Below are 26587 nucleotides of genomic sequence, written 5' to 3' on the forward strand. Positions count from 1 at the left end.
GGTATTTAAAAAAGACCTCATTGGTCAAAGGAGCTTGGGTCATATGCTTTCGTCACGTATTCAAAATCGACTTAAATGTCAGCAATAACAATGATACTCATGGGTATTTAAATATTATTTTTAAAAAATAAGTACAATTTTCTTAGAAATGTTTAGTTTACCCGATGATGAGTGTCTGTTGGTGACTCACGAACCGAAAATCTTTCAAGACTTTTTGTGTCACCCTACTGATGTATGCGCGCAAGTCCGACTGGGGTGGTCACCGCCTGGAGGAGGCGGTTAAAAGGTAAGAAAGTGGGTCACATAAAAATGCTGCGTTCCCCTTTCTTATCTCAAAGTATCATGAAGATTCAAACGATGTCGTGACACATGCCTACGTTCGACGAAGACCACATTTAAATACAACCTATATACACAGGTACAGAAGTTAGTCGGCAGCAACAAGTTAGATGATACAGTTGGTAATGAGTTGGATTGAACCGATTGAGAGGAGCCGGGAAAAAGGACAATAGTTGAACAGAGCCCAAGGCTCAAATCCCTTGAATATTTTCCAAAGTACCTGTGTATCAAATTCCCATAAGCCCCAGATTCCCTCAAAGTCAAAAATATACAGCCATTTAATAGTTTGTTGGTTTTAATATAAATAAAATAACAATTTTTAAATCTGTTTAGGGATTTTACATTAATAAGTAAATTAGAATTTACTAGGATCTAAGAGGAAATCTTCCATTTGTGACCAGTTTGCGAGTCCAAATCGTTAATTGCAGGGCCCAAAATACACTTTCCAACGTGTTTTGGTGGATTTTTAAAGTATTTTTCAATCGCAGACTTTAACTCATCAACGGTTATGGATAACAATCGAGTACGATAATTGACAAACATTTCGGGGGAAACCTTATACAAGAAATTATCAATGCCAATATTTCCGGGTGCTATCGGCGAGTCCAGCTGCTGCAACACTCCCAGTTTGGCTTCAAACACGGCTTGTTGGTTGATCTTATCGGCATTAGAGCCCAACCACTCATAAGTTTTCTCAAAAGCATCCAGAGTTTTCGTCGAATGGGGGTCTCGGTAGCTATAGAAGCAAAAAATGCCATCAGAATTGATCTTGGCTCCTGCTCCGTAAGCCCCATTTTGTTCGCGAACCACCGGCAATAGGTACTTGGCCGATATGAACTTGGCCAGGACACGCAATGTGGGATGATCCTGGTGCAAATATGGGACAGCCAGGAAGGCTTTACCACAGTAGTTAACAGGTATGTTCATAAGGTATTGTTGGCAGCTCGGATCGAAAAACTGAATTTTACGTTGATCATCTGTTTGTCCCTGGGCTGGAATTGTCTCTAAGAACTTGCTGCAATGATTTAAAGCACTTGTTAGGTACGGTTCGGAACAGTTGATGGCCACACGCATATTGCTTTTGTTGAAGATTTTTTGCCCAATCTTCTTAAGAGTCTCCTGTAGGTTCGCCACATTCAACTCTTGCGAAAATGTTTTCATGAATTCTATGTGATCCACACCTGACAGAACCGATCTCAGTTTTCCGGCGTCACTGACAAGTGAAGTTGCACCCAGCATGGCGTACAGGTGGCCAGAACTAGCCACTCCGACAGATATGTTGGAAATGTAGTTTTCAATTAGCATTTGTAACCGGTCCGAGTCGGCGAAAGTGAAGTTCTGCAGGAGCTCTTGACACAATCCAAACATATCAGGGACATTCTTATCGAGGGCAAATGTGGTCATCATGACAGAGAGCTGATAACTCTGCGCGTCTTGAACATTTTCTACCACATTGAACTTAAAGTCGATACCCCCGGTTTTCGAGAGTATCATTTTATCGAATTCTCTAAAATTATACTTGCTGGTGCCCATTTCGTTAATAACACTACAAAATAATGGTACAAGTGTAGTTTCTGCTTGGCTAAGGCCTGTTATATTGAATAAGCATTTAACGTATGTAATCTCGTTGGTGGGAACTGTACATATTTGCGTTGACACATTCTGAACGGTTTCCGTATTCAATTTTGGCCATTTGGGGGGATCGCTTACGTCTTTCAATGTCAGACAGGGCAATGCTTCAGTGTTCTCTACAGATTTTTGAGACTCCTCCAGTTTTTTCCCATCATTGTATATTTCTTCCAACTTTTCTTTATCAAGTGCTTTTACTTTCTGTTTGAGCATCTCGGACTCGGCCACCTTAAACTTTTCTTCATAAGATTCGTCAGGCGACATTGTCAATGTGAGTCTATGTGTATTATTTGCCAAATACTTTTGAATTTTGTCTTGGAAGTATGTCTTCTGATCTCGCAGATTTTTCCGCAGACAAGCTATCATTTCTGAAACACGAAGACTGCCCACTACGTCTCCATCGTGGTTCCATAGGGCAGTGGTGTTGAACAACAAGGAATTTCCGAAATGGGGGCTCTGGTGTTTCAGCGACAGCTCAAGATTGTTTAAAATGCTTTCAACATGCTGGTGCTGAAACCCTTCTTCGATCGCCTTGTGAATCGTTTGATCGAAGAGTTCGCCGAACTTCTTGAAGTCCTCGACCCTGAGATCTTGTAATCCCACTACAAACGACGTATCCTTGGTGTCGGCAGAGTATCCAGTACTCTGGTTGTAGCCACCGGAGAAATTCGGTTCGATTAGACTTTTGTAAAATGCAGAGTTTGGTCCTCGGATAAGTAGCTCGGACAACACGTTAAGTTCAAAGCTCTCCTGAATGTTGGTTATGTCAGACATCAACAATGCTATGGCGATTTGGTTTTGACGGTCATAGGCAGCTCCCATATTATCAAGCCGGCTCGAGATGTGCACATTGCGAGGTTGCTTCCAGCGCGGTTGGGCAGGGATTTGGCTATATGAGCTGTCAATGCGCGGTGTACCAGACAGATACTCTTTGTCCACGAGTTCGAGCGTTTTGGACAGATCGAATGATCCGTAGGAAAAGATTCGGGCGTTGCTTGGATGGTAGTACTTCTGATGGAATTCAACTAAATCAGTATGCGTCAGTTTGGGTATCTCTAATGGGTTTCCTCCGGAGATGTGGCCATACGTATGGTCGGGAAGGACGTTGTTTAAGAGATTTTGTCCAAATACTTGCGAATTTTCCGAGAAAGCTCCTTTCATTTCGTTGTAAACCACTCCTTTAATCACAAGCTCAGACTTGCGATCTTTGAGGTCCTTGTTTTCTAGCCTCCATCCTTCTTGAAGGAAATCCAAATACTTAAGATTAGGCCTATAAACAAAACATTAGAGATTTTAATCGCAAGATTATTTGTTGCCCACCTGAATACGGCATCCAGATAAATTCTTTGCAAATTCCTGTAGTCCACCTCATTCATGGTGGAGAACGGATATAGGGTGTAATCTGGACCAGTCATTGCATTCATGAACGTAGCTACCGATCGATTCAGCATTTTAAAGAACGGATCGCGAACTGGATAGTTTTTGGATCCGCATAGGGCTAAATGCTCCAAAATGTGGGGCAGGCCAGTCGAGTCAAAGGGTGTTGTGCGGAAATTGATGGAGAATACGTTATTGGCATCGTTTCGGTGTATGTGCCACAACTCGGTGCCAGTGCCCTCATGTCGCAGGGTGTAGGATGTTAGTTCGAAATCGGAAACGTACTCGATGCGTTCGCACTTGAATCCGTGGTACACTTTCCCCTCGGCATATTTGGAGTCACGTTGGTCGATAACTTGGACATTGGACGATTTTTTAGCTTCACTTGCAGTTGCTCCGGTTGCATCCCGAAACGAGCTTGCCGACCTACTCGGTACCGCCAGTCGAGGATACAATATCCTTCTTCCACGTACCGACAAATTGAGCCATTTGGATTTCGATATCATTTTTGTGTCTACAAATTATAAACACACGAAGAGAATTAACTAAAACGTCTAGGTAAACATTAGGAATGCATCAGTTATCAGTTTATCACAATTGCAGCACGCGACTTGCTGGGATTACATCAGCCGGCATTTGTTAGAAATTATTTTGTACACCAGTAATTTTCTATGTAAATCGACTGACAAGGTTCCCAAGCATGCTTTATTTTATGCCAATTTAAAATATAAATAGTAATTTTGCTTAACCATACAAGTTAATATTAAAAATACGTACGTACGCGAAAATATATTAAATGTGGGTAAGTACGTCAAATTACCGTCACCTGTTTGCCTTTGAAACAGTGGAACTGGAACATAGGCGGGTTATTTAATTAGTGCTCTTTTAAATAATAAATAAAAAATTTGTTCAAACTTTTTTAATACATAAAAAAAAGTTTATCTTACGAAATTATTTTAGCTATCTAGAAATTAGATAATTTGATTTATATTAAATTGTTGGTTGGGGTTTTTTGCTATCGGTAATCGATAAGTAGTGTTGTAAACCGTGGAAATTTGTATTGGCGCCCATCGAATCCCCTTCAAATTTACTTTTAATTATATGAAGTGTTATGCTATACCTTGTACTAATTGGAAAAAACAAGATTTTTCCTTGTAATAGCTGATAAATAGAGCAAAGCTTGTACAAGTATTTGGTGACAAAAAAAATTTCTAACTTGGCAACTCTGCCATCTAATGGCATCCTTCCTTTTCCGCAGAATCGAAGCTGCCATATTTTGTACTTCCCGGGAAGCTCTTTAAATTATCATTTTTCGACGACAAAAACCGTATAATTAAAAAAAAACATGGATTTGGATGGCATTCTGTCTTTAAAGTCGCTGTGCGACAAGAATATCAATAAGCTGCTGGACAACCTAGTCTCCTACCAACGCGAGGTGGAACAAGTGCGGAAATTTTTAATGGAGCGTTGGGAAAATGTGGAGCGAGTGGACGGACGACTTGTCGCTTTGCACGACCGCCTTTTGACCAGTCTCAGCGACGTGAATGCCCACGCCGTAAAACTAAATCTGCAAATAAAGCTAAATCGTCCTGGGATGCTAAAGGATGAAGAAAATCAGCAGATTCTGTCATCAAAAGAAGAGGCGTCGAAGCATACACGAAACAGAAGTGCCATTGAGGACGCTACATCCGTTAGCAAACCCCATGAGCCGACCTTGGCTGTGGACCGGTCAAAGAATAATTCGGACTTAATAGATTTCACCTCAAGCCCTCAAAAGAACTCCGACAACCTGGTTGTCTCCATGCGTTCCAGCTGGGTGATAGGGCCACCAGAGACCTTGCAGTCGCCGATCAAAGTTGACCCAAAACCGGCATCTTCTGCAAAAATTCCCCAGCTTCCTATTAAGCAACGTGAAAGAAGCCTTCTGCCTCCCAAAGGCGGTTCTCAAAGAACAAGCAACGAAATATACGAGCAAATCATTAAGAACATGCTTGATTTCCCACAAAAGACGACTGTAACGGCCACAGTCATGAATCGGAATATTGCAGACGATTGCTTCTTTGTGGCTAAATGGGGTCCCGAATCCAAGCCGATTCAGAAACTGCTGGAGGGTCAGGTGCCGCTCGAGGAGGTTGATCAACTGCCTGATTACGGGGACATTTTTGCCGTCTATGACTGCACTAGTAGTTGCATTCCGCGTGTCGCCATCAATGCAGCAGCCGAGGATGGTACCTACGAGGCTTACCTAGTTGATTATGGCGAGCACATCCGACTTATGGGTAATGAGACCATCTTCCTGCTGCCGGACAACATAAAGAAACTGCCGGCTGAAGCAGTCAAGTGTCATTTGACAAACGGCGATGTAGACTCGATGTCCAAGTTCGTATACCAGGATATTGAAATGAAAATACTTGATAACAACGGTATAGATTTAGTGGTGGAATTATTGTACCAAGATCCCAAACAATTGGGACAACAAAAGTCTACCAATGAATTAGATTCTGTACACGATTCCGCAAAGGATTCAAATAATAATTTAACATCAAAAGATGCCACAAGTGACGGTGATAAAGATGATGATTCTACAAAAGAATTTTCGAAAAATTGCACAAAAAATTCCTCGGATGTTTCTACAAACGGTTCTACAGAACGTTCTTCTAGCGGAGCATTTACGGAGGACTTCACCAAAGGCTCCTCGCAAAGTTTTGATAAGGAGTCAGGAATGGAGTATACTTCAACACCACAAGCGCCACGGACATCTGTTAAAGTGACCGAGGAGCAAATGGCTATACTGAATGAAATTGAAGAAGGCACCAGCGATCCCTTGAAGGCTCTTCTAGGATTCCACCCCACAGATGAGCAGCGTATTTGCAGACATTACGATCCTGCGCTGAATGGTTGCTTTAAAGGTAAGTCTGGAAACTCAATAAGGTTAATTTATAAAGTAATAATATTCTTCTAGGCAACACCTGTCGTTTGGTGCATGAACCATTCGCTCCACACGGTGCCACCAAGGATGTGCAGGAGGCTGGTGCCCTGCCGGAAACTGAGTTTGATGCGCCCATTGCCCGGCAGATGGGTAGCACGGCGCGCATGCTGGTAACCTACATCAATGGCCCCACCGAGGTCTACGCACAATTTATGGACGGAAACACACCTTTGGTGTGGGACAAGAATGACATTCCGCAAGAGAAACGTACCCTCAAGAGTAAGCCGTACCCCTTGGACATTGTGCTGGCTTTGTACTCTGACGGCTGCTACTATCGCGCCCAGATTGTTGACGAAATGGATGACGAGTACAAAATATTCTATGTGGATTACGGAAACACAGAGTTTGTTCCATTGCACACCTTGGCTCCTTGTCCAGATGCCGAGAGACTTAAACCTCATCGTGCTAATAGTTGTCACATTGAGGGCGTTGTTCGCTCGCCGAACCATCGAAAGGGCTCCGAGTGCGTTGAGTTCATGAAGAGCAAATTGTTGAACATGGAGGTGGATGTTAAGCTGATTGCTCGGCTGCCCGATGGGTTCCTAGTTCGTTTGTTAAATGATTATTCCGATGTGCCGCACCTGCTCATCAAGAGGGGATATGCTCATCCAGAAGAAGGACCAACTCGTACCTCTTTCGAGCAGAACTTTCTTGACGACAACTTCTAATCCAAAACAAAGTGTTTGTAGCGTTATTTATTAGATTTAAAAAGAAAATTTATTCTTAGTTACAATATTAGAACTAAGATTCGTTTGATCACGAAATTACCAGAATTGACGATTATGTTTAAAAAGCTACAAGGAGGAATATTTGTATTGATTTTCAAGTTAGGTATTTTTGGAGGAAAGCCCTTACTTTTAAGTTCAATTCGTAATTAGAAAACCTAATAAATCAACTGCATTCGGGCAGCAAGTTATTCCACATGTCACATTAAATGATAAATGGATGTTCTTGGGGCTGGTCCAATTACCAACGCGGAACAGCAAACGGCAAATGACAAACAAAAAACTGTCTCGGAACTAAAACAATAATAATAATTGCCTTTAATGTGCAAAAGCAAAAAATCAAAGGACACCGTTGTGAGTTCGGGCCCATGGATCCGTCTGCGGGGTGCTAATAGATTATGCCGCAACGATTAGAGAGGCAATAAATAACACCTGGCGAGGATCCCATGCGTGTTTGCTTTGTAAGCTCACATGCGGCCAATACCGACGGCGACAGGTCCTCCACAGTTCCGGCTCTCGTCCTGGTGTTGACAATTTAAACGGTCCGGCCAAAAGGGTAATGGGCCATGCCAGGGGTCATTCAGGGCACACACTTGGCGGGGGATGAACCCCGGCCTCAAATGGATCATACACAGGGATCGGTGTAATATTAGAATCAGTTTTTTGGAAGGTACAACACCTGGCACATTCCTCCAGCGAGCGCCCCACCCCCGAGAATAATTAGCCTGGTTAAGTGACAAAAGGATGGCAGACCCCGAGACATGTGCTCGACACATAATGATAGCTGTAATGACCACCAGGAATACACATCCACCCTGAGCTTCGATTTGCTGGAATTTTACTGGACATTTACAATTTTGATGGAGTGTGTCCTAGTGTTCATATGTATGAGTAGACGTGGACTGGTTTTGAACACAAAAACCATTTAACGAAAGAACGAGTTAACTCAACTCAAATTACAAGAGACTTCTCCAATTTGAGAAGTTGGGTCAGCGCTGGGTGCAGGGACCACTGGACATGGAGCCCTCCAGACTGGGGCAGTTGACTTTCTGCAGCTCGGCGATGCGTTGCCAGGTCATGTTGAAGTGGCGCACGGATCGGGCATTGGCCAGCTTGGCAATGGGGCCCAAGGTGCGATAGCCATTGCCGATGAAACGTATGAATCCCTTGGCAGTCAGATCCAGCAGGGCGGTCTTCACCTGGGCCTCCAGATCACCGCAGGCAAAGGGCCTACGAGATAAGATACAAAAAGGCATGAATGTCCTGCTTCACTGACCTTACTTACTCTTTCTCCAACATTTCCAGAATATGCTCCTCTTGGATGCCATTACAGTATTTTGGATGGTCCTGAAAAACGCGCACCATGTCCATGATGTAAAGAGGCAGATGGATATGGTAGCTGTTGAATGGCAGTCGCATGGTGGTCGGCTCACAGTCTTGAATCGAGCTGTCGTCACACATTTTTTATATATTTTTTTATGACAAGCTTACAACAAACCAATATTCATACGAATTGTGGAAGTTTCAGTATTCAGATTTCTGTGACAGTTCCTAGGTCTTATTTTTTACCCCACAGGGCTTACTGGGTTGAGGGTCATTTTAGGAAGTCCGGTGCTAATGTCATCCAATTAGAGGTGTCATTACCGGTTTGTCCTTCAGAGGTCTCCGATGTTTGCTCTTTAATTATTGTCCAAACATTGGAACAATTACATGTTCGGCCGACTATATTACCTGGTAATTTGTCTAATACATAAATAGCCTCTGTCCAAAATGTACCTCCCAGTGCATTAACCAGTTCCATGGGGTGTGGTTCCGATAAATGTAATGGATCTACTAGATTTTCGACTGTCTATCAATGTAACTAATTCGAATCGAATCCGAAATTTTACTTTTGTTTTAGGACTTTCTCCCACCAACCCTTTGATGGACATAGTGCCTTCTTTTCGGGTTTCAGACATGTCACTCCAACACGCAATCCAGTGCTTCCTATACGGCATGTATTCATGGGTAGCAGGCCCGTCAAAGGGTTAACTATGGCCCAACTTTTGCCAACAGATAATAAATTAGCGCATACATTATGAAATGTTATAAGGATGCGACTTCCGGTTGGCGGGGACCCGAAGAAAGGGACAGCCTCGTGGCGCAAACTGGCAATTTGCCTCGGCGAACAGGTGACACTTTCTCAACCCAAAATGCTAAAGGGTACGGGTTGATGATGACCCCCGGCTGGATATACCATTACGATATGTGGGGGCCTGGAGTTGTCAGAGGAATTTCAAGCGACATGCAAATTATTCGATTTCTGGAGAGTCATGCTTGATCAAATAGAAGTTAGGCCAACTTTTTGATGTCTTGATATACTGGATTGGCCAATTCGGAAACCACTGACAGTGCACTTTTTTTTAAGGTTACTAAGGACAAAAGCTAAACAATAATCAATGAAAACACAGTTAAAAATTATCTATTAATACACAAAATATATATGTATTTAAAAAGACTACTACCATTATCCTTCCCCTTAGTGCCATAAGCTATGGACTGTCCACCACGCCTCTTCGGGACTATTACGGCCTCTTACCGTGGAACTTTCGACTACAAAATGTCGGTCGATGGCCATGCCTCCACCTCCAGCGTATCCTGTCTGGGCATTCTCATTGGCCAGAGCCAGCAAAGGATATTTTTCCGCCCCGTCTCATAATAGTTGGCCAACTCAATGGCCCAAAATGTGTCCTGTGGCCAGTGGATACACCCCCGCAAAATCAAAGCGTTCCAGTAGAAAGGAGCGGACCAGGTGCTTGGTGGCGGAGAGGGGGTTGTAATCTGGCTAACCAGTTATATGAAGTCCTTGTAACCGGGCAGCACAAATAAATGCCATGCGGCCCCCGCCAAGTGTCATGTATTTGACGAATAATTACCGTCAACATTGCGTGATTGGTTGAATCAGCTTGCGGAGGAGGGTTGTGGCTGGCTTAGAACTGGCTCCACCTGGGGGAAGGTGGCTTATTTGTGGGGGGTTGTGTGACAAGAACCTATAATTACCCAGCCAGGGCAGGTGGTCGCCAGACTTGGGACACGGGCCATAACTCAGCGCAGGATTTAGAGACAGCGCGGCCTTTGGCGCGAACGGATGTCAGGATGCATTCACCTCCGGCTCAATCGCCCATCCTGGATGTCACCGAGACATTATCGCTGCACTCTGACCTGGAAGCGGACTTCGACTCCAAAAAGAAGCCGTCGTTCTCCTTTCCAGCTCCGCAGAATCTCCGATTGCCAGGAATCGGGTTTCCTGGACTGGTCAACGGCAAGGGATCCATGGTGTCCTCTGCCTCCTCACTGCCTGCCTTCGAATATATTGCACCACCTGGACATGCCATCCAGGCTCTGGAATTTCCGCTCATGGAGCTCAACCGGGTGGGCATGATTGGAGGCGGAATGTTTCCGGGCTTCATGCACCGCAGAGTACGTGGCGAGAAGCGCCCCATTCCCGATGCCCAAAAGGATGCCAAGTACTATGAGCGCCGCAAGAGGAACAATGAGGCGGCGAAGAAGTCGCGGGATGCCCGCAAGGTTCGTGAGGATCGGATTGCTTTCCGGGCGGCCATACTCGAGCAGGAAAACTCAATTCTGAGAGCTCAGGTCATAGCCTTACGGGACGAACTGCAGACTGTCCGACAGCTCCTGGGAGCCACGACTGCCGGCGGAATGTTGACAATGGCCAGGCAAGTTTAGAAAGCTATAAGTTCTCCTGGAAACGTGTATATAATAGAAGTGTGAAGGGTTTTCGGTTACTAAATATGTTAATAAAAAATATTTAAAATTAAAACTGTGAGAAGTATTACGAACTTTTCTAGCTATGATTGAGATTATAACCCAGATGTTCTGAGATTTATTATTTATTATTTTATTAAATCCATCAAGGCAAACAGTGAATAATATTCCTAAAAAATTAATGAAAAACATGGAAACAAACTCCATAGGACTATTCCATTTAGATTGACTTTATTTTTAGTGAAAAAAAGATTTGTAACAAACTTCTGAGAGTATTTATAAAATAATTAACAAACTAGTGATCCAGTGGCTGCATTTTCACCTGCCCGGTGGAGTCTAGGATGAGCAGATGCTGATCGCTTCTAGCTCCCCGTGCTGCGGCAATGTCAGTCACCCTAGTGCGGTTTTTCGTCGGCTCTCCGGTGCTCACTTCCCTGTCTCGATGAAAATCGTAGGTGCGCACAGTTCCATTGGTCAGAGCTGAGAGCCGCCAGCCGTCGCTGGAGAGGACCAGGGCCTGGACAAGGTGCTGCCGCAATCCACTGCCACTTAAGAGGAGCTGCTGGTCAAAAACGCGTCTCTCATAAGACCGTCGGGGACGTTCAATCAGCTCCAGGGCCGTATCAGGTCTGAGGTTGTAGGAACTGCCATCCATTGGACTCATTTGTTGGTCAAAGGAGCGTCGCTCGTTGAGTATGATGTTCTGGATTGCGCAAGACTTTCCAGTCTCCGGATCGGGTTCAGCTGTGGGCGGCGGCAGACCAGTCATGGGTCGCTGGTGGTTCTTTTGCAAAGGCCTCTGGCGCTGATTGCAGTTGAGTATCACCACAGAGCCATTGGACAGTCCCACCGCCACAAAGCTCTCGTTGGAGAGCACACATAGTGAGGTGGGGAACAGGAAACGGCTCTCATTGACGGCAATCCTCGAGAAGCGCTCCGTTTTGAGGCTCCTCGTACAGCAGAGCACAAAGTTCCGGTTGGTGCACACGTAGATGAGTTCGCTGCCGGTATCGATGCTGGTAAAGCGCAGTCCCTGCAATCCCTGGCCCTGCAGGGCGTTGGACAGGGTCTGGGTCTCGTTCAGTTCCCGCAGGAGATCGTCGCTGTAGATGTTGCCCTGGAACAGGGACTTGGTCTTTTCGTAGGCACTCTGGCTGCTCTTCAGAAGACGCCGCTGTAGATAGTTTCTCAAATCACAAATGCCGCTTTGGAGAAGCTTTACCCGAGCCCATGGCGAGCTAAATTCATTGGTATTATTGGAGGCGGATCCCTCCACCAAAGTCCACATGGTAAGCAGCCCAGAGTCGTTCAATGAGGCGTACTGAAAGGGGAGTTCATGAAAAATGAATATTTAAAAGTTAAAACTTCCCACCTGAACTTCTTTATAGGAGGCCTGCAGCCCTGCAGTTGTGGCTATTCCTCCACTTTTATGCTGAGATCGAAAGCTTCGCACATCCACAACAGCACCCAAGTCCATGGCCGATGTTTCTGACTGTTTCTGCTGCTCCGGCAAAGGTACAACCGACTGCGTGGCCGCAAAATGGGTCAGGTGACCATCCAACTTGGAGCAATAGCTGTGTGTCTCGCGTAGATCCCACATGGCGATGCTGCCATCTCGAAGCCCAGCCACCACAATGTCCGGGGCTTCTGTGGATAAAGTTACTCGACACACCTCCGCCCAAGTGGAAAGCAGTCGTAGAGGCTGGCTGGGATTTCCCAGAGACCACACCATTAGCAAACTGGCAAAATCCTCGCTGTAAACGTTGCTCTCCTTTGGGCATTCATGTACGGTGACCACCAAGTGACCATTTTCCGAGCTTCCGAAGATCCTTCGCACGGGCAGAGCATTCAGGAGACCAGTTTGTAGTGGAACCTGGCGAGGAGTACTTGGGCTATTTTTACTCTTACCATCCAAGACCCGGCTCATCAATCGAGTGGCTCTGTGTAAAAAGGCATTAAGGCGCTCCACATCTGTGGTTTTAGCCAATCTTTGCTGTTGTTTCTGCTGGGTTCGCACCTGTTCCTCGCGGTGCAGTTTCTCCAGCCGCGAGATACTCAGGTCGTAGGCATCTGACGGTTGACTATTAAATGTCTCATCGTCCTCCCCATCACCACTACAACTGAGCACCAGTTGACCTCCGTAATGTGGGGGATGTTGCGTCCAACTACTTCGACTATGCACCTCCAGAGTTTGGCATTCGCCATCCATTAAAGGAGACATGGTTTGGGTGGCCGTTTGACTTGCATTCAGTTTTCCGTAGTTTTGCATGAATCCCTCGTAGCTAAGGGGTTTCATCTCGAACAGGTGGTAGTTGAGTTGGTCGAAACGCAGCTTGGTCATCAGCTCGTCACCGCGACGACTGTGCACCGGATGTGACACAAAACCGGAGTATCCACCGTAGTAGACACCACTCCGCGAATTCTCCGGTCCTACGCTAGTACTGATTCCGGAATCCATTTGCTCCGAGTTGGCCATAGAGCTAGTATCGAAACTGTCGAATTGGTGGCTGGTCACCGCCTTCCGACGCATATCATAGTGTCCGGAGTCTAGCTTTCGCTCCCGCTCGTTGTCGCGTTGGATAACCGTGATGAGATTATGGGTGGGTTCCGATTCCTCTTCCTCAGGTTCTTCCTCTTCCACGTCCTCTTCAGAAGAAGAATCCTCATCTTCCTCATTATCTTCATGTCCTTCGGGATCTTCTTCATCCTCTTCGGGAGAGCTGGCATCTGTCTCAAAATCTGATTCGTAGGATTCGAAATCATCCGAGTAATGATCGGATTCGGAGTCTGGTTTTTTGGCCTCCTCGAACTTGACCTCAAAGGCCACAGGTTGTTTCACAGACTGGGATTTCAGGGATTCAACTTCGCTCCTTTGTTTGGCTGATTCCCGCTTGAGGACCACCACTTCTTCGGGGTCTAAGGTGCGGGTAAATGTGCGGTTTCTGGGCGGAGCAGGAGGGGCACTCTCTACTATTGGAGGTTGTTGTGATTCCTGCTCCTGTTTAGCTTGAACTCTGCGCTTTTGCGGTGGCGAGGCAACCGTTACGCTGTGGTATGTATCCAAAACTGCATTGGGTTTGGTTTTAGAACCTTTCTTTGTCACTGGGGGTTGTGTCTTGCTGACACGCGAAGCTCCAGGGGATGGAGTTGTCCTTTTAGCAACTACAAGTTCCCGCTCCCTCCCCTTGTTTTTCTCCGTGTTTGCTGACAGTGCAGGCTTTTTGCTTGAGGTCGCTGCACTTGTGGTTTGTTTCGCTATTTTTTCACCTTCCGTGCTACCCGGTTGCCTGACCAGCGACTTTCTGACCTTTGGTGTGGGTGCTTTTGGCTCACTTGTTGCCGGCGATTTAGTGACCTTCCTGGGCAATTCATTTCTGGTCTGAAATTTAAATTGGATTTTAAAAAAAGTAACGATCTTTTGAAGATTTGGCAGCACTGGCTTTTGGCATTACAAAACACTGACCAAACCCAAACAAAGACTTTTTTGTAGGGCGATCGACTCGTTTATTAATTTTAATTGAGGTTGACATATTTAATACATTGTTAACATGTGGGTGAGCGCTTTTACTTGCGGCAAAGCTTTTGTTTGCATTATCTCAAAGACCAGAAAAGCTGGAACAATTTAATGCTAGGTGTAAGTGCAAAGGTGTACATATAGTAGGTGATTTCTGTTTTTCGGCAGTGCGAGGTGCATAATAAGCTGCATAAGTGAAATCGCTGGCGGCATACTAATCAATTCCATAGGTAATCATGCCAGTTTGGTGTATAGCTCGTTTTTGAGTGCCTTGCATGCCTTACTTTCGTTTTGTTGGTTGTTTGAGTGCCATTTCTTGACATTTTTGTTGTAAGTAAAGACTGAAAACTACTCGAATAGCTAGATAAGTTAAATTAATGCCAATTTCAACGTAAAGTTAATCAATCCTGATGAGTTGTGACAATTTTTTCATGTTTCCTCGGCAACGGTCATTCCTTGTACATAGCAACAACAAAACATCAACAGCTGATTCAGTGTTCGTGTTTTACAACACCAAAGACACTTATCGAACTATCATATCAAAATAGTTATCGATAGAATTTTTGAAATGTAACCGCTTTTTAAAATCAAAGCTCGGTGATAAGGTGATACAGCTCTTTTCAAAACTATTTTTATTCTTAACTTATATTTAGCTTAATATCACAATATTTAAGATTATATTTGAGATTGGACTAGGCGAACTGTCGCCCTATTGTGAATAATAGGCAGAACAGCAAAAGCAGTGAGCAGCTGAAACTGGAATATTCGGCTCCACTTTCCTCAAAGTTCTTGTAGTACTGAGTGTTGGTATAGCGATCATAGATGTGCTCCATTACCCGCTTGGCGTTATCCCGGTGCAGCTCCTGGAGTCCCAGTAGTCCATCCGTGGTGTCCCGGAAAAGAACATCGTTTCTTTTGTCGAAGATGCCAAACAGGGTGAATGGACGAGTGTCGCTTTTGTATTTCCGACCAAATAGTTGATCCATGTCCCGAAGGGAATTGTAGATCTCGTTATGCCGAGTCAGGGAGCTGTTGTGGGTCATGAGGTGGCCTCGGGTGGTCCAGTGGAGGTAGCAGAACTCAAAATTCGAGCGTCTTTCGATGCCTCCGTAGGGACACAGGAGCCGGAAGTCCTTGTGTTTTCCACGAGCCACCCAATCAGAGGTGATGTTGCCACTCAAGTATTTTTTGTACATATCCGAACTGATGAAGGCCACTTGTGCTCCTTCCGCCAGACAGCGTAGTGCCCCTTCATCGCCCTGGTAGTGCAGCGGACACTTCCTTCCCTTTTCGGGATCCCAGAGACAGGAGTTGCGATGGAAATAGGAGTGCAGCGAGTGCACTTTTCCTGTCGCATTCACAATGGTCTCCTGGACTGATAGATGGGCAGCTCCCTCGAAGGAGGGCAAGCAAGCTCTGGCTCCCTCGAGATCCTTGAAGCTTTGGAATTTGGCATCCTTGTGGACCACTGCAATAGTCACATATCGATCGTGCATATCCGTGGAAAATTCGTAGAGCAGTGGCACCAGATTATAATCTCTCTGTGCCCTAACGCGCATCTCCTGATCCACGAGGACCACATCAGTGCTCCTCAGCTTTGTATCATCCAGGCACTGTTCCACATCCATGGTACGCACACACTGAATATTGGGTTGAACCCCATACACCTGAGAGGCCTCCTGCAGCCACGAGCATTTAATGTGCTGGATGATGGAGGTGGTGCAGAAGACGATGGAGCGCGGGGGATTGCATTCGGGGAAGCTGTAGGCTGACTGGAAGGCGGTAGCCTGGTCCAAGTAGTCGTCAATGGCAATCACATTGTCCAAAGGCACAGTGAACACATGATATGTCTCCAAAAGGCTGAGAAGAGCATTCTGCCAGCTATCCGGCTCGTCGTGACTCAGTCCGGTGACCAGTCGCTGAATCTGAGCGGCATGGGTGCGACGGGCAGCCACCACGGGCCAGGGCTTGGCCACCCAGATACAGGGTTGGGTTACGTTGATGGGCTGCAAGTGGCCATCAGGGCAAAGGAAGCTGTAATCCGAAGGAGCTGCCTGAGCCGATATGCCGGAGAACTGTGGAAGGACAATGCCTTATTATTTCTGGGTTAAATCTTGGAAATCACTGAGCTTACCCCAAAGTGGCTGCGCACGTCATCGAGTCTAGCCCAAGCTACATTTCCTCCACCACTGGTCAGACAATAGAGAGCACCACGTCGCCCCCAGTGCTTGTCGTTCTGATCGCAGCTGAGGGGATCATAGCACATTTGGCATAGTGAGGGGTAGCGTGCTTTAAGAATGCGATCCTGCTTGGGATCGGGAACCCAAGGACCTGCTTTACAGCTGGGACCAAAGTATTTGGCTGTGGAAGCAATCCTGTCCTCTGTCACAGTAAGCTCGGGATTGCAAGTTTTTGAGACCAAGGCCGATTCAAAGTACTACAGGAAGTGGAAACCATTTAATAATAATTCATCTCAGCTTTAAGTCATATACTTACATTGGCTAGCACCTCGGTCCAGTGATTGCCCAGTCCATAGCCCGGATGGCACAATCGAGCTCCTCTAAGATCATGCACGGTATGGATGTCGGCATGATTGTCAACCACAGCCACAATTTCATATTCGAAGTTGGACTCGTGCGAGCGGAGCTCACTGGCCACCAGGATCTCGACGCTTGCCCATCTGGCCGCCACCAAATCCTCAGAGGATAGCACTCCAAAGTGAGCTGTGCCCTTGTGAATGCGACGCACACAGTCCAGCCGGTCCACGCCAATGACGCACTCGATGTTGCTCTTGGCCTCCAGCAGGGGACAGAACTTTGGGGTTTTCCGATAGTTGCCACGCGATTCCACCACACAAACCCGTACTGTAGAAGGAGGAGCAAACCAAATTAATTAATTTTTTATAAAATAATCTTTTAAAACCAGTTTTTAGTTTTTTGCTTTTTCTTTTTGTTTGGGGCACTTTACGCGTTTGCAATTTTTGGAAAAGATATTATCTCTGGGAATATTTCTTGGTAAATTAAAAATTCCCCCCAGGTGCGTCGGTTGGGGGAAACCTGTACTTCTGTGGACTGGTAATGCATTTGTCACACAGAATTTTCATAATACTGTGAAGTGGAATCAAGGCCGTTCTTTTTGTTTTTGTACTTTTTTTTTTGGGCAGTGGAGCACAATCTTCAAGGCCGGGACAGGTTTTGGAGCGGCTCTTTCAGGTGTGATACTATCTCCCTAGCGGGTTTTTGATTACACCTGATTGAGACGTCCAAGGTCGTCTTCTCTCCTGCAGTGCATTTTGGCATTAACATGAATTATGGCTATAAATTCAATCAATTTAATGGTTTTATCATAAAACTATAATGACTTTAAACAAACAAACAAAATTGTAAAAAATGTTTGCAAAGTATTTTAGGATCTTTCCAACAAAACTACCTTTTATGCAAATTATTTCAAACTTTTGAAGTTTTTGTTTTTATATATTTATAGCACTTTTAACAAATAATTAAGCTCGTCTACTAAACTTATGATAATTGATAGATAAGCTCATAAATATTGCCCTCTCACAACGTTTTTTTTTTCTTAATTTCCAGATAACACCGATCCGCCCCTTTGGAGATAATCCACTTACATTTGCCATCATCCGGCGGCTCCACTGCCACACACTGCGTTATTGATAGGATCGAGGCGAACAGCCCCACCAAAATTAATGTAAGCCAATGCATTTTCTGATTGCGTCAATCCGCGCTAGCTAATTGTCACTTGAGCTCGGCTCGATATGTCCGGATCCGTCTGTTTAATGAAGAGTTTATTAAGAGCTTGAACCTCTCGCGGCGGAAGATCGGCGGCGACTAAAGCCAGGTCTCTCCGATGCCAGCGAGTAAAACTCGATCCGATCCAGCCGCTGAACGAGATGGCAAGTAAACAGCGGAATAATAATCAACTACGCACAGCTGATGACTCAGGCGGGGATTTTGGATACCAATTCTCAAGATTGATTAGCACCAGCTTAGGATGAGGGGGGGCGCGCCCCTAATGTCTGGGAAACACATACCTGGGAGAGATCTTTGCCGGCTTCTCCTCCTAAGTAATCTTTAGTTTATCAATCCAGCTATGTATATATACTAACCATATGATTGACTGATTCCTTATCGGCAGACTGAACTTATCAGTTTCCATACAAACTGCAACCGCTTGGGCAATTTCTTCAGTCGCGTCGTATAGCTCTGGGCGTTCAAATACTATATACTTTTGATCTCAGACACTCAGATTCCTGGTGGGTGGATCGCGTGAATTTTTGCTGTTCAACAGATAGTAATTAGGTATACATTTAAATATATTAAATCGAGATTGAGAGTGTAATTTCATTGTATTTAAATGTTTCAATCGTCGGGACAAGTTAATCCGAACAAATCAAACACTTTTGCGGCTTCCTTGACTTTTTCAGAGCCATTGTTCTTTGTGAGATTCGGAAAGCAACACCCACTTTGGCTATGTTTTTTGGGGGATTTCTAAAATATTAATTAGTACTTGATTAATGGTTTTGGAAAGTTTTGTGCCAAAAGTAATAGCCGGTATTAAAGGTTGTCAATTTTTTGTGTGTCAAGTGTGTGTATTGTGGCTGGTTACTGCAAACCGGTTTGGTTTATTTCATTATATAGTTTATTAATATGATCGTCAATGTTATCAACTTACAATACGGGCCATAATATTTTGAGGGCATCTTCAATATGCCCCAAAGGCATATTTATTATGGCAGGCCCTAAAGACCTCTTATCATTCGTGCAGACTTCATTTGGCCAAATATTATCGCAGTTTCGGATTTGTCAGATAACTCTTGGCTTTGTGGTTCTGCGAGGAACTTATGCTTTTCTTATCTTGCCTTGAACTTTTATGTTTCCGATTACAGCTTTCTATATAGTCTGAGTGCCTTATCGGTTGTCGGGAGAGACACTGGGCCAGATTAGATATCTTTCAGCAGTTTCTGATTTACATTCACATCGCTGGCTATTTACAGACTCATTCCACTGGGCAACCACGACGACGAACGACAAAGTGCAAAAATTATGATCTTGTCTGGGTAGAAGTACTGACACGACACTGGGGAATAGTGCATGGAGATATCTAAGCTGTGATACATTGTGTCATTTTCGAGCACAAGGATTTGAAATAATTTACTGACTGGACCATGGTGCGACTCAATCGACACCTGCTGCCTATTAAGGCTCACTTTTTCTTCTTTATGGCTGGTAAGTGTCGGTCTATAAGGTCTATTATCTAATTGAATTATAATTCCTAAAAACTGATAGCTGCTCATAACTCCTATCAATATAACACCTACTATCATGGGCATTATCAAACCTAATTTTGACACAAAATCTGATGAAATTTTAACAAAATTCTGAGAAATCTTTTATTTAGACTTTCTTTAAATTAGCTTTTTAACAATCTTCCAGCCATGGGTCCAATTCTACCCCAATTGGCGGTAATTGGCAAACAAATTGGAGTGCCTCCGGATGTAATGGGCTATATCATGGCCGTTTTGCCCATTTTATATGTTTTGGCCAAGCCCCTGGTGGGCTTTCTAGCTGATTATTTTACGGTAAGACTATATATATCTCTACTTACTATTTATAATTAATTAATTAAAATATTTGCAATCCTAGAGCCTACGAAAATTTATTTTCATCACACTTATCCTAATAATGACTTTGGCCTTTGCTGGCTTCTACTTCTTGCCCGGGAATGAGCATGCGATCCAGTTAGAGGACAATAAAGACACCTGGAATGTGACTCTGCTGGAGAGACCCACGGACTGCAGTCCTACGATAGAGTCCTCACCATCCTTTTGTCAAGTAGCCCATAGGGCGGACTGCAATCTGGGTGAGAGTGGATTTTCTGCCCTAATTGTGGCCCACGGGGACAATCTTAATCTCAGCAAGAATCTCTTGCATGGCAACGAGAGCTACCACTTGTGTCTCACCCAGCCCCGGACCTTGGACTGGAGTAACACCTCCTCCACTTCTTGCCAGCTCCAGCATGTGAGTTCCTGCATCTATGGAGACAGCAAGTTCTGGCTCTTCGTGTGCTTGCTTTTCATCGGAACTATAGGCTTCAATGTGACCAATTCCATATCGGATGCCTGCTGCTTTGACCTCCTGGGTGAAAAGCAGGATAAGTACGGAGCTCAGAGGGTATGGGGCACCATTGGGTTCGGGGCCACTGCCATGCTGGGGGGTATCGTGGTCAACTGGTGGACCTCGGATGCGGTCAAGAGCTTGACCCCAGCCTTGGTCATCATGTGCGTGTTCAGCCTGCTCGATCTGTTCAGTGTGTCCAAGCTGAAGCTTCCAAAACTTGGTGGATCGGAATCCATTTGGAAGGATGTCTGGCAATTGGTTCGACAGCCACCAATTCTGGTGTTCCTGTTTTTCGCCACCATGGCGGGAATCATCGATTCGTTCATCATCTATTTCATGTTCTGGCACCTGGAGCAAGTGGCCGAAGCCACCGGCTACATGCACGAAATCAAGTTGATCGAGGGATTAGTAGTGGCCGCCGAGTGTCTGGCGGGTGAAGTGCCATTCTTTTTCTACAGCGGCAAGATCATCAAGAAACTGGGCTATGTCCATTGCATGAGCATGTGCTTCTTTTTCTATGCGGTGCGACTGTCGCTGATAGCTTGGATTCCCAATCCCTGGTACCTGGTCGGCGTGGAGCTCTTCTTCCAGGGCATAACCTATGCCCTTTGCTACACCTGCATTGTAGCCTACGCCTCGGCAGTGGCTCCCCCTGGCACTTCGGCTACTGTCCAAGGACTGATGGCTGGAATGGACGATGGACTGGGATTCTCGATCGGATCCTTGGTCGGCGGATACATGTTCAACAGAATTGGAGGACGTGAGAGCTTCAAGTACTTTGCCATAGCCGCCATTTGCACCTGCGTGGCACACATCGTGGTGCGGCCCACCTCCAGAAAGCGACAGTTCCTGCCGAATCAGGGATACCAGCAGCCCGCAGAACAAGACGTCAAGCTTCCACCGCCTCAGGAATTGCAGGAAATCCAATTGGACAATAAGACTGTAGATTAAGTAAAGAGAGTAGTACTGTATTTTTTGCATATTTTTGTACTCTATTTTTTGATAAAACAAATGAAACAAAAAAAGCAAAAAGTCCAAAAGTTGAATGACACGGTTTTCGGTGGTTTTTTGTTGATTATTCCATTGTTGGAGCACACGCGATCTCAAGTGCTCCAGCCTCTCCAGCTGTCAATATGGTTATATAATACCCGTCGACAAAAGAATCCATTGAAAGTGAAACGGGGGCCAGGCAGATGGTACGGCTAAATTTAAATGGCGAGCCATTCCCACTCCATATATTAACGAAACTGGCCCGATCGGCTCGAGAATCGAAAGTCTGTTATGAATTCAACACTCGTCGGCCAAGTAATGGTGTCAGATTATTTGAATACAATTTATTTTATTGTTAATTGTTTTAATTTCAATAAAATATTTTTGTTTATATTATTTAGTTTCTTGACCAACTTAAAAATTAATTTTTCAGTGACTATTACTTTGTTGAACTTTGTTGTCTAGTCTTTATAATTTATGCTCAAGTGTAGGCCACACTTCAAAGCTGTCCAATTGAGTGCTTGTAAAGAATTAGATTGGCCCGGTCTAAATATTGGGCGACTATAAAAGCCACGATTCCCAATTAGAGCATCGTTTAGTTTTCAAAGATGTGGCCGGTTGGGCTGTTGCTTTTAATCCTGCCCTTGACCAGTGGCCGCCAGGTGGGCAGATGCAGTCTGATGAGGCAGCTTTATCGATACGGAGTGCCCTACAATGAGCTGCCTGACTGGATGTGCCTAGTGGAGGGCGAAAGTTCCTTTAATTCAAAGGCCATTAATCCCTCAAACGTCGACGGTTCTGTGGATTGGGGACTATTCCAAATAAATGATCGTTATTGGTGCAAACCAGCAGATGGACGTCCTTCTACGGATCTCTGCCGTCTGCCCTGCCGGCTGCTCATTAGCGATGATATCCGGTACTCAATAGCGTGTGCGAAATATATAAGAAAACAGCAAGGATTTTCCGCCTGGGTGGCCTGGAACAACCGCTGCCAGGGCATTAAGCCAAGAGTCAGTCATTGCTTCAAGAGGCGATACAGAAATTCAGGCTAAGCTTATTACTAAACTTGTAAGAAGTACAAAAAATAAAGGATTATAATATATTATATAATAATAACCGACACCAAATATGGTCTATATAATTGTATCTTTGGATTGTTTCTTCGAAGTAAAAAAATATACGTTTTTTAAAATTTTTGGCGGTTTTGGCTTTTGGGGTTTTTTGAAAGCGACCAAGTGTGGCCATTAGCCAAAAATAGCCGTTCTTTGTTAGCTGAAAAATATGGCAGCATTGAAAGTTATCTGGCAGCACCATCAGGAAAACACACCCGTTTTCTGGCAACACTGTTTCGCTTTGTTGTTTCGCGGATATTACCAAGATTGTTTACAAAGACTATTCGTCTTACCCAAAGTTTATTGCTTGTTAAAAAGCCAAAGTCAAGGTAAAAAGATTAAAAAATGGCCTCAGCTTCCAGTTCAAGTGCCCGTCACCTTTTTGATGATTCGAAGAAGCGCTTATGCGCTCGAGTGGGTGTAAATGTAAATAATTTGGGTGAGTAAGCCAAATATGGAAAATTGATTATTTTTCTAAGACTTTCTGGGGACATATTTTAGGCTCTGTGGCTAGACAAGTTGTCAGGGGTTCCAAGACCAACGAGGTGAGTTATATGAAATTATTGCTGTATAAATCCCAATTATAGGAGTAATTTTTCCGTAGATAATGCACCAAACTCTAAAAAACTTCACCCAAGTGGATGTCGTATCGGATTATAGTCACCAGAACTTGCAAAAGATGAATTTAATCCTTCAGCACGTGAATTACCAGTACGAAGTGATGCACGATAGTGTCAACCATTTGGACTACCTCAAGGAGCAGGTCACAGCCATGGAAAGATGATTGGAAGAGCAAAAGCCCCGACAATAGCATCACCTCCGTACTCTTCCTCCGTTTTAGTTAATCCAAAGCCATCTATATATATCTATAAATTCTAAAGATAGCCTCGGACAAGGTCAAGAATACACCAAATAGTGCGAGGGTCAGCTTAAGGCCACCAAAAGAGTTGTGTCTCTTGATAAGATAAGCCCTTATGTGGATTTCTGCATAAAAAGGGGGCCTCAGTAGATCCCTCCTCAGTCAATCAGTAAATTCAACATGCTCAGCTTGGAATTCGGACTGGGTGTCGTCCTATTTATGGTTTGCACGTCTGGAGGCCAGAACATTACGGACGGAGGAAAGGATGGTCGCATTGTCGGCGGCTGGGAAACGCACATTAGCTACTTTCCGCACCAGGTTTCGCTTCAGTTGGGCACCCGCCACGCCTGCGGCGGAGCTATCCTGGCACCCACCATTATCCTCACTGCTGCCCACTGTGTGCTTGAATACACAAAACCGCAGTATTATGCTATCAGAGCAGGTACTAGCGAGTGGGCCAGTGGTGGAAGCTATGTACGGGTTCGTCGCATCATTCCGCATCCAAAATTCCACGAGCCCACGCGAATGAACAACGATATTGCTATGATCCAGTTGCAACAACCGCTTGTCTATAGTCGGGATATTCAGCCCATATCGTTGGTCACCAAAGAAGATAAAATACAGCCAGCGGCACAGCTCTTTGTCAGCGGCTGGGGAACTCTGGGCATTTCGCAGATGCAGCCGGAGAAACGTTTGCGTTACACAGTTGTGCAGCGCAGGGATCAGGATCAGTGCGCCCGGAACTACTTTGGAGCTGGCACCGTAACCAGCACAATGTTCTGTGCAGGAACTCAGAATGGTGGCAGGGATAGTTGTCAAGGAGATTCCGGGGGTCCACTGGTTACCTCCACCGACGGCCGCATGAAAATCTTTGGAATTGTGTCCTGGGGATTCGGCTGCGCCAACGCCGTATTTCCTGGAGTTTATACCAAAGTCTCCGAATATGGTGATTGGATAGCTGAGACTATGAATGAGCTAGCTTAATTTTCAAATCTATAACCCAAAGAAGGAATTATACTTAAGTTAATACCTAGTTCCTATTCAAATAAGTCCTAAGTTTAAGCTTTTTCTCCTCTGTAAATGAACTTTCTCAATAATCAAGTTGCTGATTCTCAAGACCAGATGACTCAGATTAAAACATAAAATGCTTATTATTGAAAAACAGTTTGTTAATTCAGATTTAATGTCAAATTACCTTGTTTATGAATGCAAAAATGTAAAAACAAGTTTGGGGATCGTCGCTGGCACAGCCGAAGCTAGTCGCTTATAAAATGCGCATCTCGGCAACCAAAAGACCAGTTTTTGGCTCTCACGAACTGTGAATACGACAAACTGTTGGCCAAGTCGCTGTCAGTTACCAATCGCAGCTAGACTCGAAAGGCAATATAACTTAACCATGAAGCAGTTGATAGTTTTGGTAAGCTAACTGTTGCCTCATTGCTGTAGTGGCGATTACTCAACTACCTATCTTCCTGATCGCGCTTCAAGGTCATTTGTTTGGTGGCCGCTACCAGGGCGGACGTCTCCCATCTGGTCACCCCCGAACCGAAAGTTCCAGCCAGTCCTTATGTGTTCAGCTACCAGGCAGGTCGGGCTCCCGGCCATGTGGATCGCCAGCACACCGAAGTGTCTGATGGATCGGGTGTGATCCGTGGTGCCTTCTCCTATGTGGATCCCAAGAACCAGGTGCGCACAGTTCAGTATGTGGCCGATGAGCACGGCTTCCACCCTCAGCTCAGCCACAAACTGGAGGACAGTGCCGCCGTCCAAGCGGCCAAGAAGAGGCATTTCGAAGCCTACAATCGCATTGCCCAAGAGCACGCGAATCAGACACCTGGCCATGTGGTATGCATTGCTTATTTTCGCATTCAAATATATAGCTTGTATTTCATTGTTTTCTCTCTATCTATAGGCGCTTGCCAATGCTCCACACACCAGTGCTGCAGTGGCTCATGCTACCCAGAAGCACCTGAGTGCTTTCGAGCGGATCGCTGCGGAGCACGCGGCCATTGGACGCCAACAGGAGGCTCAGCGTCTGGCACTGGCTGCTCAGTCGGAGCACAGTGACATAGACGATGGACAGTATCACCCATAACTGTAACACAAACCGATTAAATGGAAATAAAACCCAAATTCTAGAAAAATGTATTGGTTTTTTCTAGCAGACTCATTAATAATATTAAATAGCCAATTTGTCATCACGTTAAGCTCTAAATCAGGTTGTGTTTCAAATCTATAATTGGTACAGCTTATTGTTTTTGATTGCATGCTTCCATATTTAATTGCTTTATTTAATCAATTGTTTATTTTGATATTAAATAAATAGTCTGCTGAGCTATAAGTATGAGCTTTTTTCATTAAAAAATTCATTTGTTTGAAGGTCTTTAAAATGTTGGTAATACTTTACATTTCATTTGTTTGCCTTATTCATGGGACTAACCTAGTAAGTTTGATTCAAGAAATTATACAACTATATTTTTATTAAAAACATTTATTAGGTTAAAGCGTATTTTGATGATCCTTGTGAAAACCATTTTGGATTCACGGAAAATGAAGCCAACGAAATTATGGAAAATTGGCCGGCAAACTTACTGGTGTCTAGTGTTAATAGAACCCATAAATGTCGCGTGGCTTGCGTCCTTTTTTACTATATGTTGTTAAATTATAACGGAGAAATTAATCTGGATAAATACTTGGATGCAGGTATAATCGACGAGTACGAAATATCATCTACACTCGTAAGATGTCATTATGAGTATAGAAATGAGAAAGACGTTTGCGAGTATGGCTTTGGAATATTTTACTGCTACAGAATGGAGCAATTACTAAGATCAGAATCCAGTGAAGAAAAATAGTATTGCTTATTTTAATTAAATGTTTAACTGAATCAAGCGGAACACCATAAACTATTTCTAGATAGATTTTTTGTCCATTTTTCGTGATGGGATCCATATAAATTAGGTTTTCCCTTATATGGCCCACGGCGATGGCTATATCTTCTCCAATTCTCATCCGATTCTCAAGCGGAGTATCTTTAACGATTTCTAGATCAATTCTGCACCATTCTGCATCAAAATCTTGAGACAAAATATTTTTTCAATTTTTTGTCCATTTTTCCTGATGGGACCCCTAGAAAAGGGGGTTTTTCCCT

General features: G+C 44.5%; 11 protein-coding genes across 15 annotated transcripts; 7 read left to right on the forward strand and 4 right to left on the reverse strand.

Moving 5' to 3' along the window:
* Positions 1–618: 618 nt before the first annotated feature.
* Positions 619–4033, reverse strand: LOC108123298 (presequence protease, mitochondrial). Its single transcript, XM_017238439.3, has 2 exons — positions 3289–4033; positions 619–3238 (listed from the first exon to the last, which is right to left on the reverse strand). The coding sequence occupies exons 1-2, from the start codon at positions 3849–3851 to the stop codon at positions 712–714; spliced, it is 3090 nt and encodes a 1029-aa protein (XP_017093928.2). The 5' UTR covers positions 3852–4033; the 3' UTR covers positions 619–711.
* On the forward strand, positions 4030–7250 carry krimp (krimper). Its single transcript, XM_017237865.3, has 3 exons — positions 4030–4147; positions 4604–6254; positions 6308–7250. The coding sequence occupies exons 2-3, from the start codon at positions 4691–4693 to the stop codon at positions 7000–7002; spliced, it is 2259 nt and encodes a 752-aa protein (XP_017093354.2). The 5' UTR covers positions 4030–4147; positions 4604–4690; the 3' UTR covers positions 7003–7250.
* A 630-nt stretch (positions 7251–7880) lies between these two features.
* LOC108123064 (uncharacterized) lies at positions 7881–8609 on the reverse strand. Its single transcript, XM_017237968.3, has 2 exons — positions 8345–8609; positions 7881–8289 (listed from the first exon to the last, which is right to left on the reverse strand). Exons 1-2 carry the CDS (start codon positions 8518–8520, stop codon positions 8049–8051), a joined length of 417 nt encoding a protein of 138 aa, XP_017093457.1. The 5' UTR covers positions 8521–8609; the 3' UTR covers positions 7881–8048.
* Positions 8610–10029: 1420 nt separating this feature from the next.
* LOC108123084 (uncharacterized) lies at positions 10030–10788 on the forward strand. Its single transcript, XM_017237984.3, has one exon. It carries the CDS (start codon positions 10195–10197, stop codon positions 10786–10788), a length of 594 nt encoding a protein of 197 aa, XP_017093473.2. The 5' UTR covers positions 10030–10194.
* A 306-nt stretch (positions 10789–11094) lies between these two features.
* Positions 11095–14806, reverse strand: LOC108122941 (uncharacterized). The gene is made up of 3 exons (XM_017237798.3): positions 14626–14806; positions 12200–14206; positions 11095–12148 (listed from the first exon to the last, which is right to left on the reverse strand). The coding sequence occupies exons 1-3, from the start codon at positions 14662–14664 to the stop codon at positions 11123–11125; spliced, it is 3072 nt and encodes a 1023-aa protein (XP_017093287.2). The 5' UTR covers positions 14665–14806; the 3' UTR covers positions 11095–11122.
* LOC108123221 (major facilitator superfamily domain-containing protein 6-A) lies at positions 14302–21521 on the forward strand. 5 transcript variants are annotated; one of them, XM_017238314.3, is made up of 4 exons: positions 14302–14671; positions 19353–19584; positions 19792–19937; positions 20002–21521. In XM_017238314.3, the coding sequence occupies exons 2-4, from the start codon at positions 19524–19526 to the stop codon at positions 21424–21426; spliced, it is 1632 nt and encodes a 543-aa protein (XP_017093803.2). In that variant the 5' UTR covers positions 14302–14671; positions 19353–19523; the 3' UTR covers positions 21427–21521. The 5 variants fall into 5 exon arrangements, with proteins under 5 accessions (XP_017093803.2, XP_043066412.1, XP_070134354.1 ...); XM_043210477.2 differs by having other exon boundaries at positions 14302–14461; XM_070278253.1 differs by lacking the exon at positions 14302–14671 and adding an exon at positions 18118–18251.
* Tsf3 (Transferrin 3) lies at positions 14943–18108 on the reverse strand. The gene is made up of 4 exons (XM_017238312.3): positions 17967–18108; positions 16838–17205; positions 16476–16778; positions 14943–16416 (listed from the first exon to the last, which is right to left on the reverse strand). The coding sequence occupies exons 1-4, from the start codon at positions 18058–18060 to the stop codon at positions 15034–15036; spliced, it is 2148 nt and encodes a 715-aa protein (XP_017093801.2). The 5' UTR covers positions 18061–18108; the 3' UTR covers positions 14943–15033.
* A 552-nt stretch (positions 21522–22073) lies between the features above and the next one.
* Positions 22074–22517, forward strand: LOC108123067 (lysozyme P). Its single transcript, XM_017237972.2, has one exon. It carries the CDS (start codon positions 22074–22076, stop codon positions 22515–22517), a length of 444 nt encoding a protein of 147 aa, XP_017093461.1.
* Positions 22518–22793: 276 nt separating this feature from the next.
* Positions 22794–23361, forward strand: BORCS7 (BLOC-1 related complex subunit 7). Its single transcript, XM_017237857.3, has 3 exons — positions 22794–23016; positions 23079–23122; positions 23182–23361. Exons 1-3 carry the CDS (start codon positions 22923–22925, stop codon positions 23359–23361), a joined length of 318 nt encoding a protein of 105 aa, XP_017093346.1. The 5' UTR covers positions 22794–22922.
* Positions 23362–23616: 255 nt separating this feature from the next.
* LOC108122973 (trypsin 3A1) lies at positions 23617–24576 on the forward strand. Its single transcript, XM_017237856.3, has one exon. The coding sequence runs from the start codon at positions 23617–23619 to the stop codon at positions 24418–24420; it is 804 nt and encodes a 267-aa protein (XP_017093345.2). The 3' UTR covers positions 24421–24576.
* Positions 24577–24733: 157 nt separating this feature from the next.
* On the forward strand, positions 24734–25777 carry Cpr57A (Cuticular protein 57A). The gene is made up of 3 exons (XM_017237903.3): positions 24734–24853; positions 24925–25281; positions 25349–25777. Exons 1-3 carry the CDS (start codon positions 24833–24835, stop codon positions 25529–25531), a joined length of 561 nt encoding a protein of 186 aa, XP_017093392.2. The 5' UTR covers positions 24734–24832; the 3' UTR covers positions 25532–25777.
* The last annotated feature ends 810 nt before the right edge of the window (positions 25778–26587 follow it).

This window comes from Drosophila bipectinata, chromosome 2R (assembly GCF_030179905.1).
Source record: "Drosophila bipectinata strain 14024-0381.07 chromosome 2R, DbipHiC1v2, whole genome shotgun sequence".
Lineage (NCBI taxonomy): Eukaryota > Metazoa > Arthropoda > Insecta > Diptera > Drosophilidae > Drosophila > Drosophila bipectinata.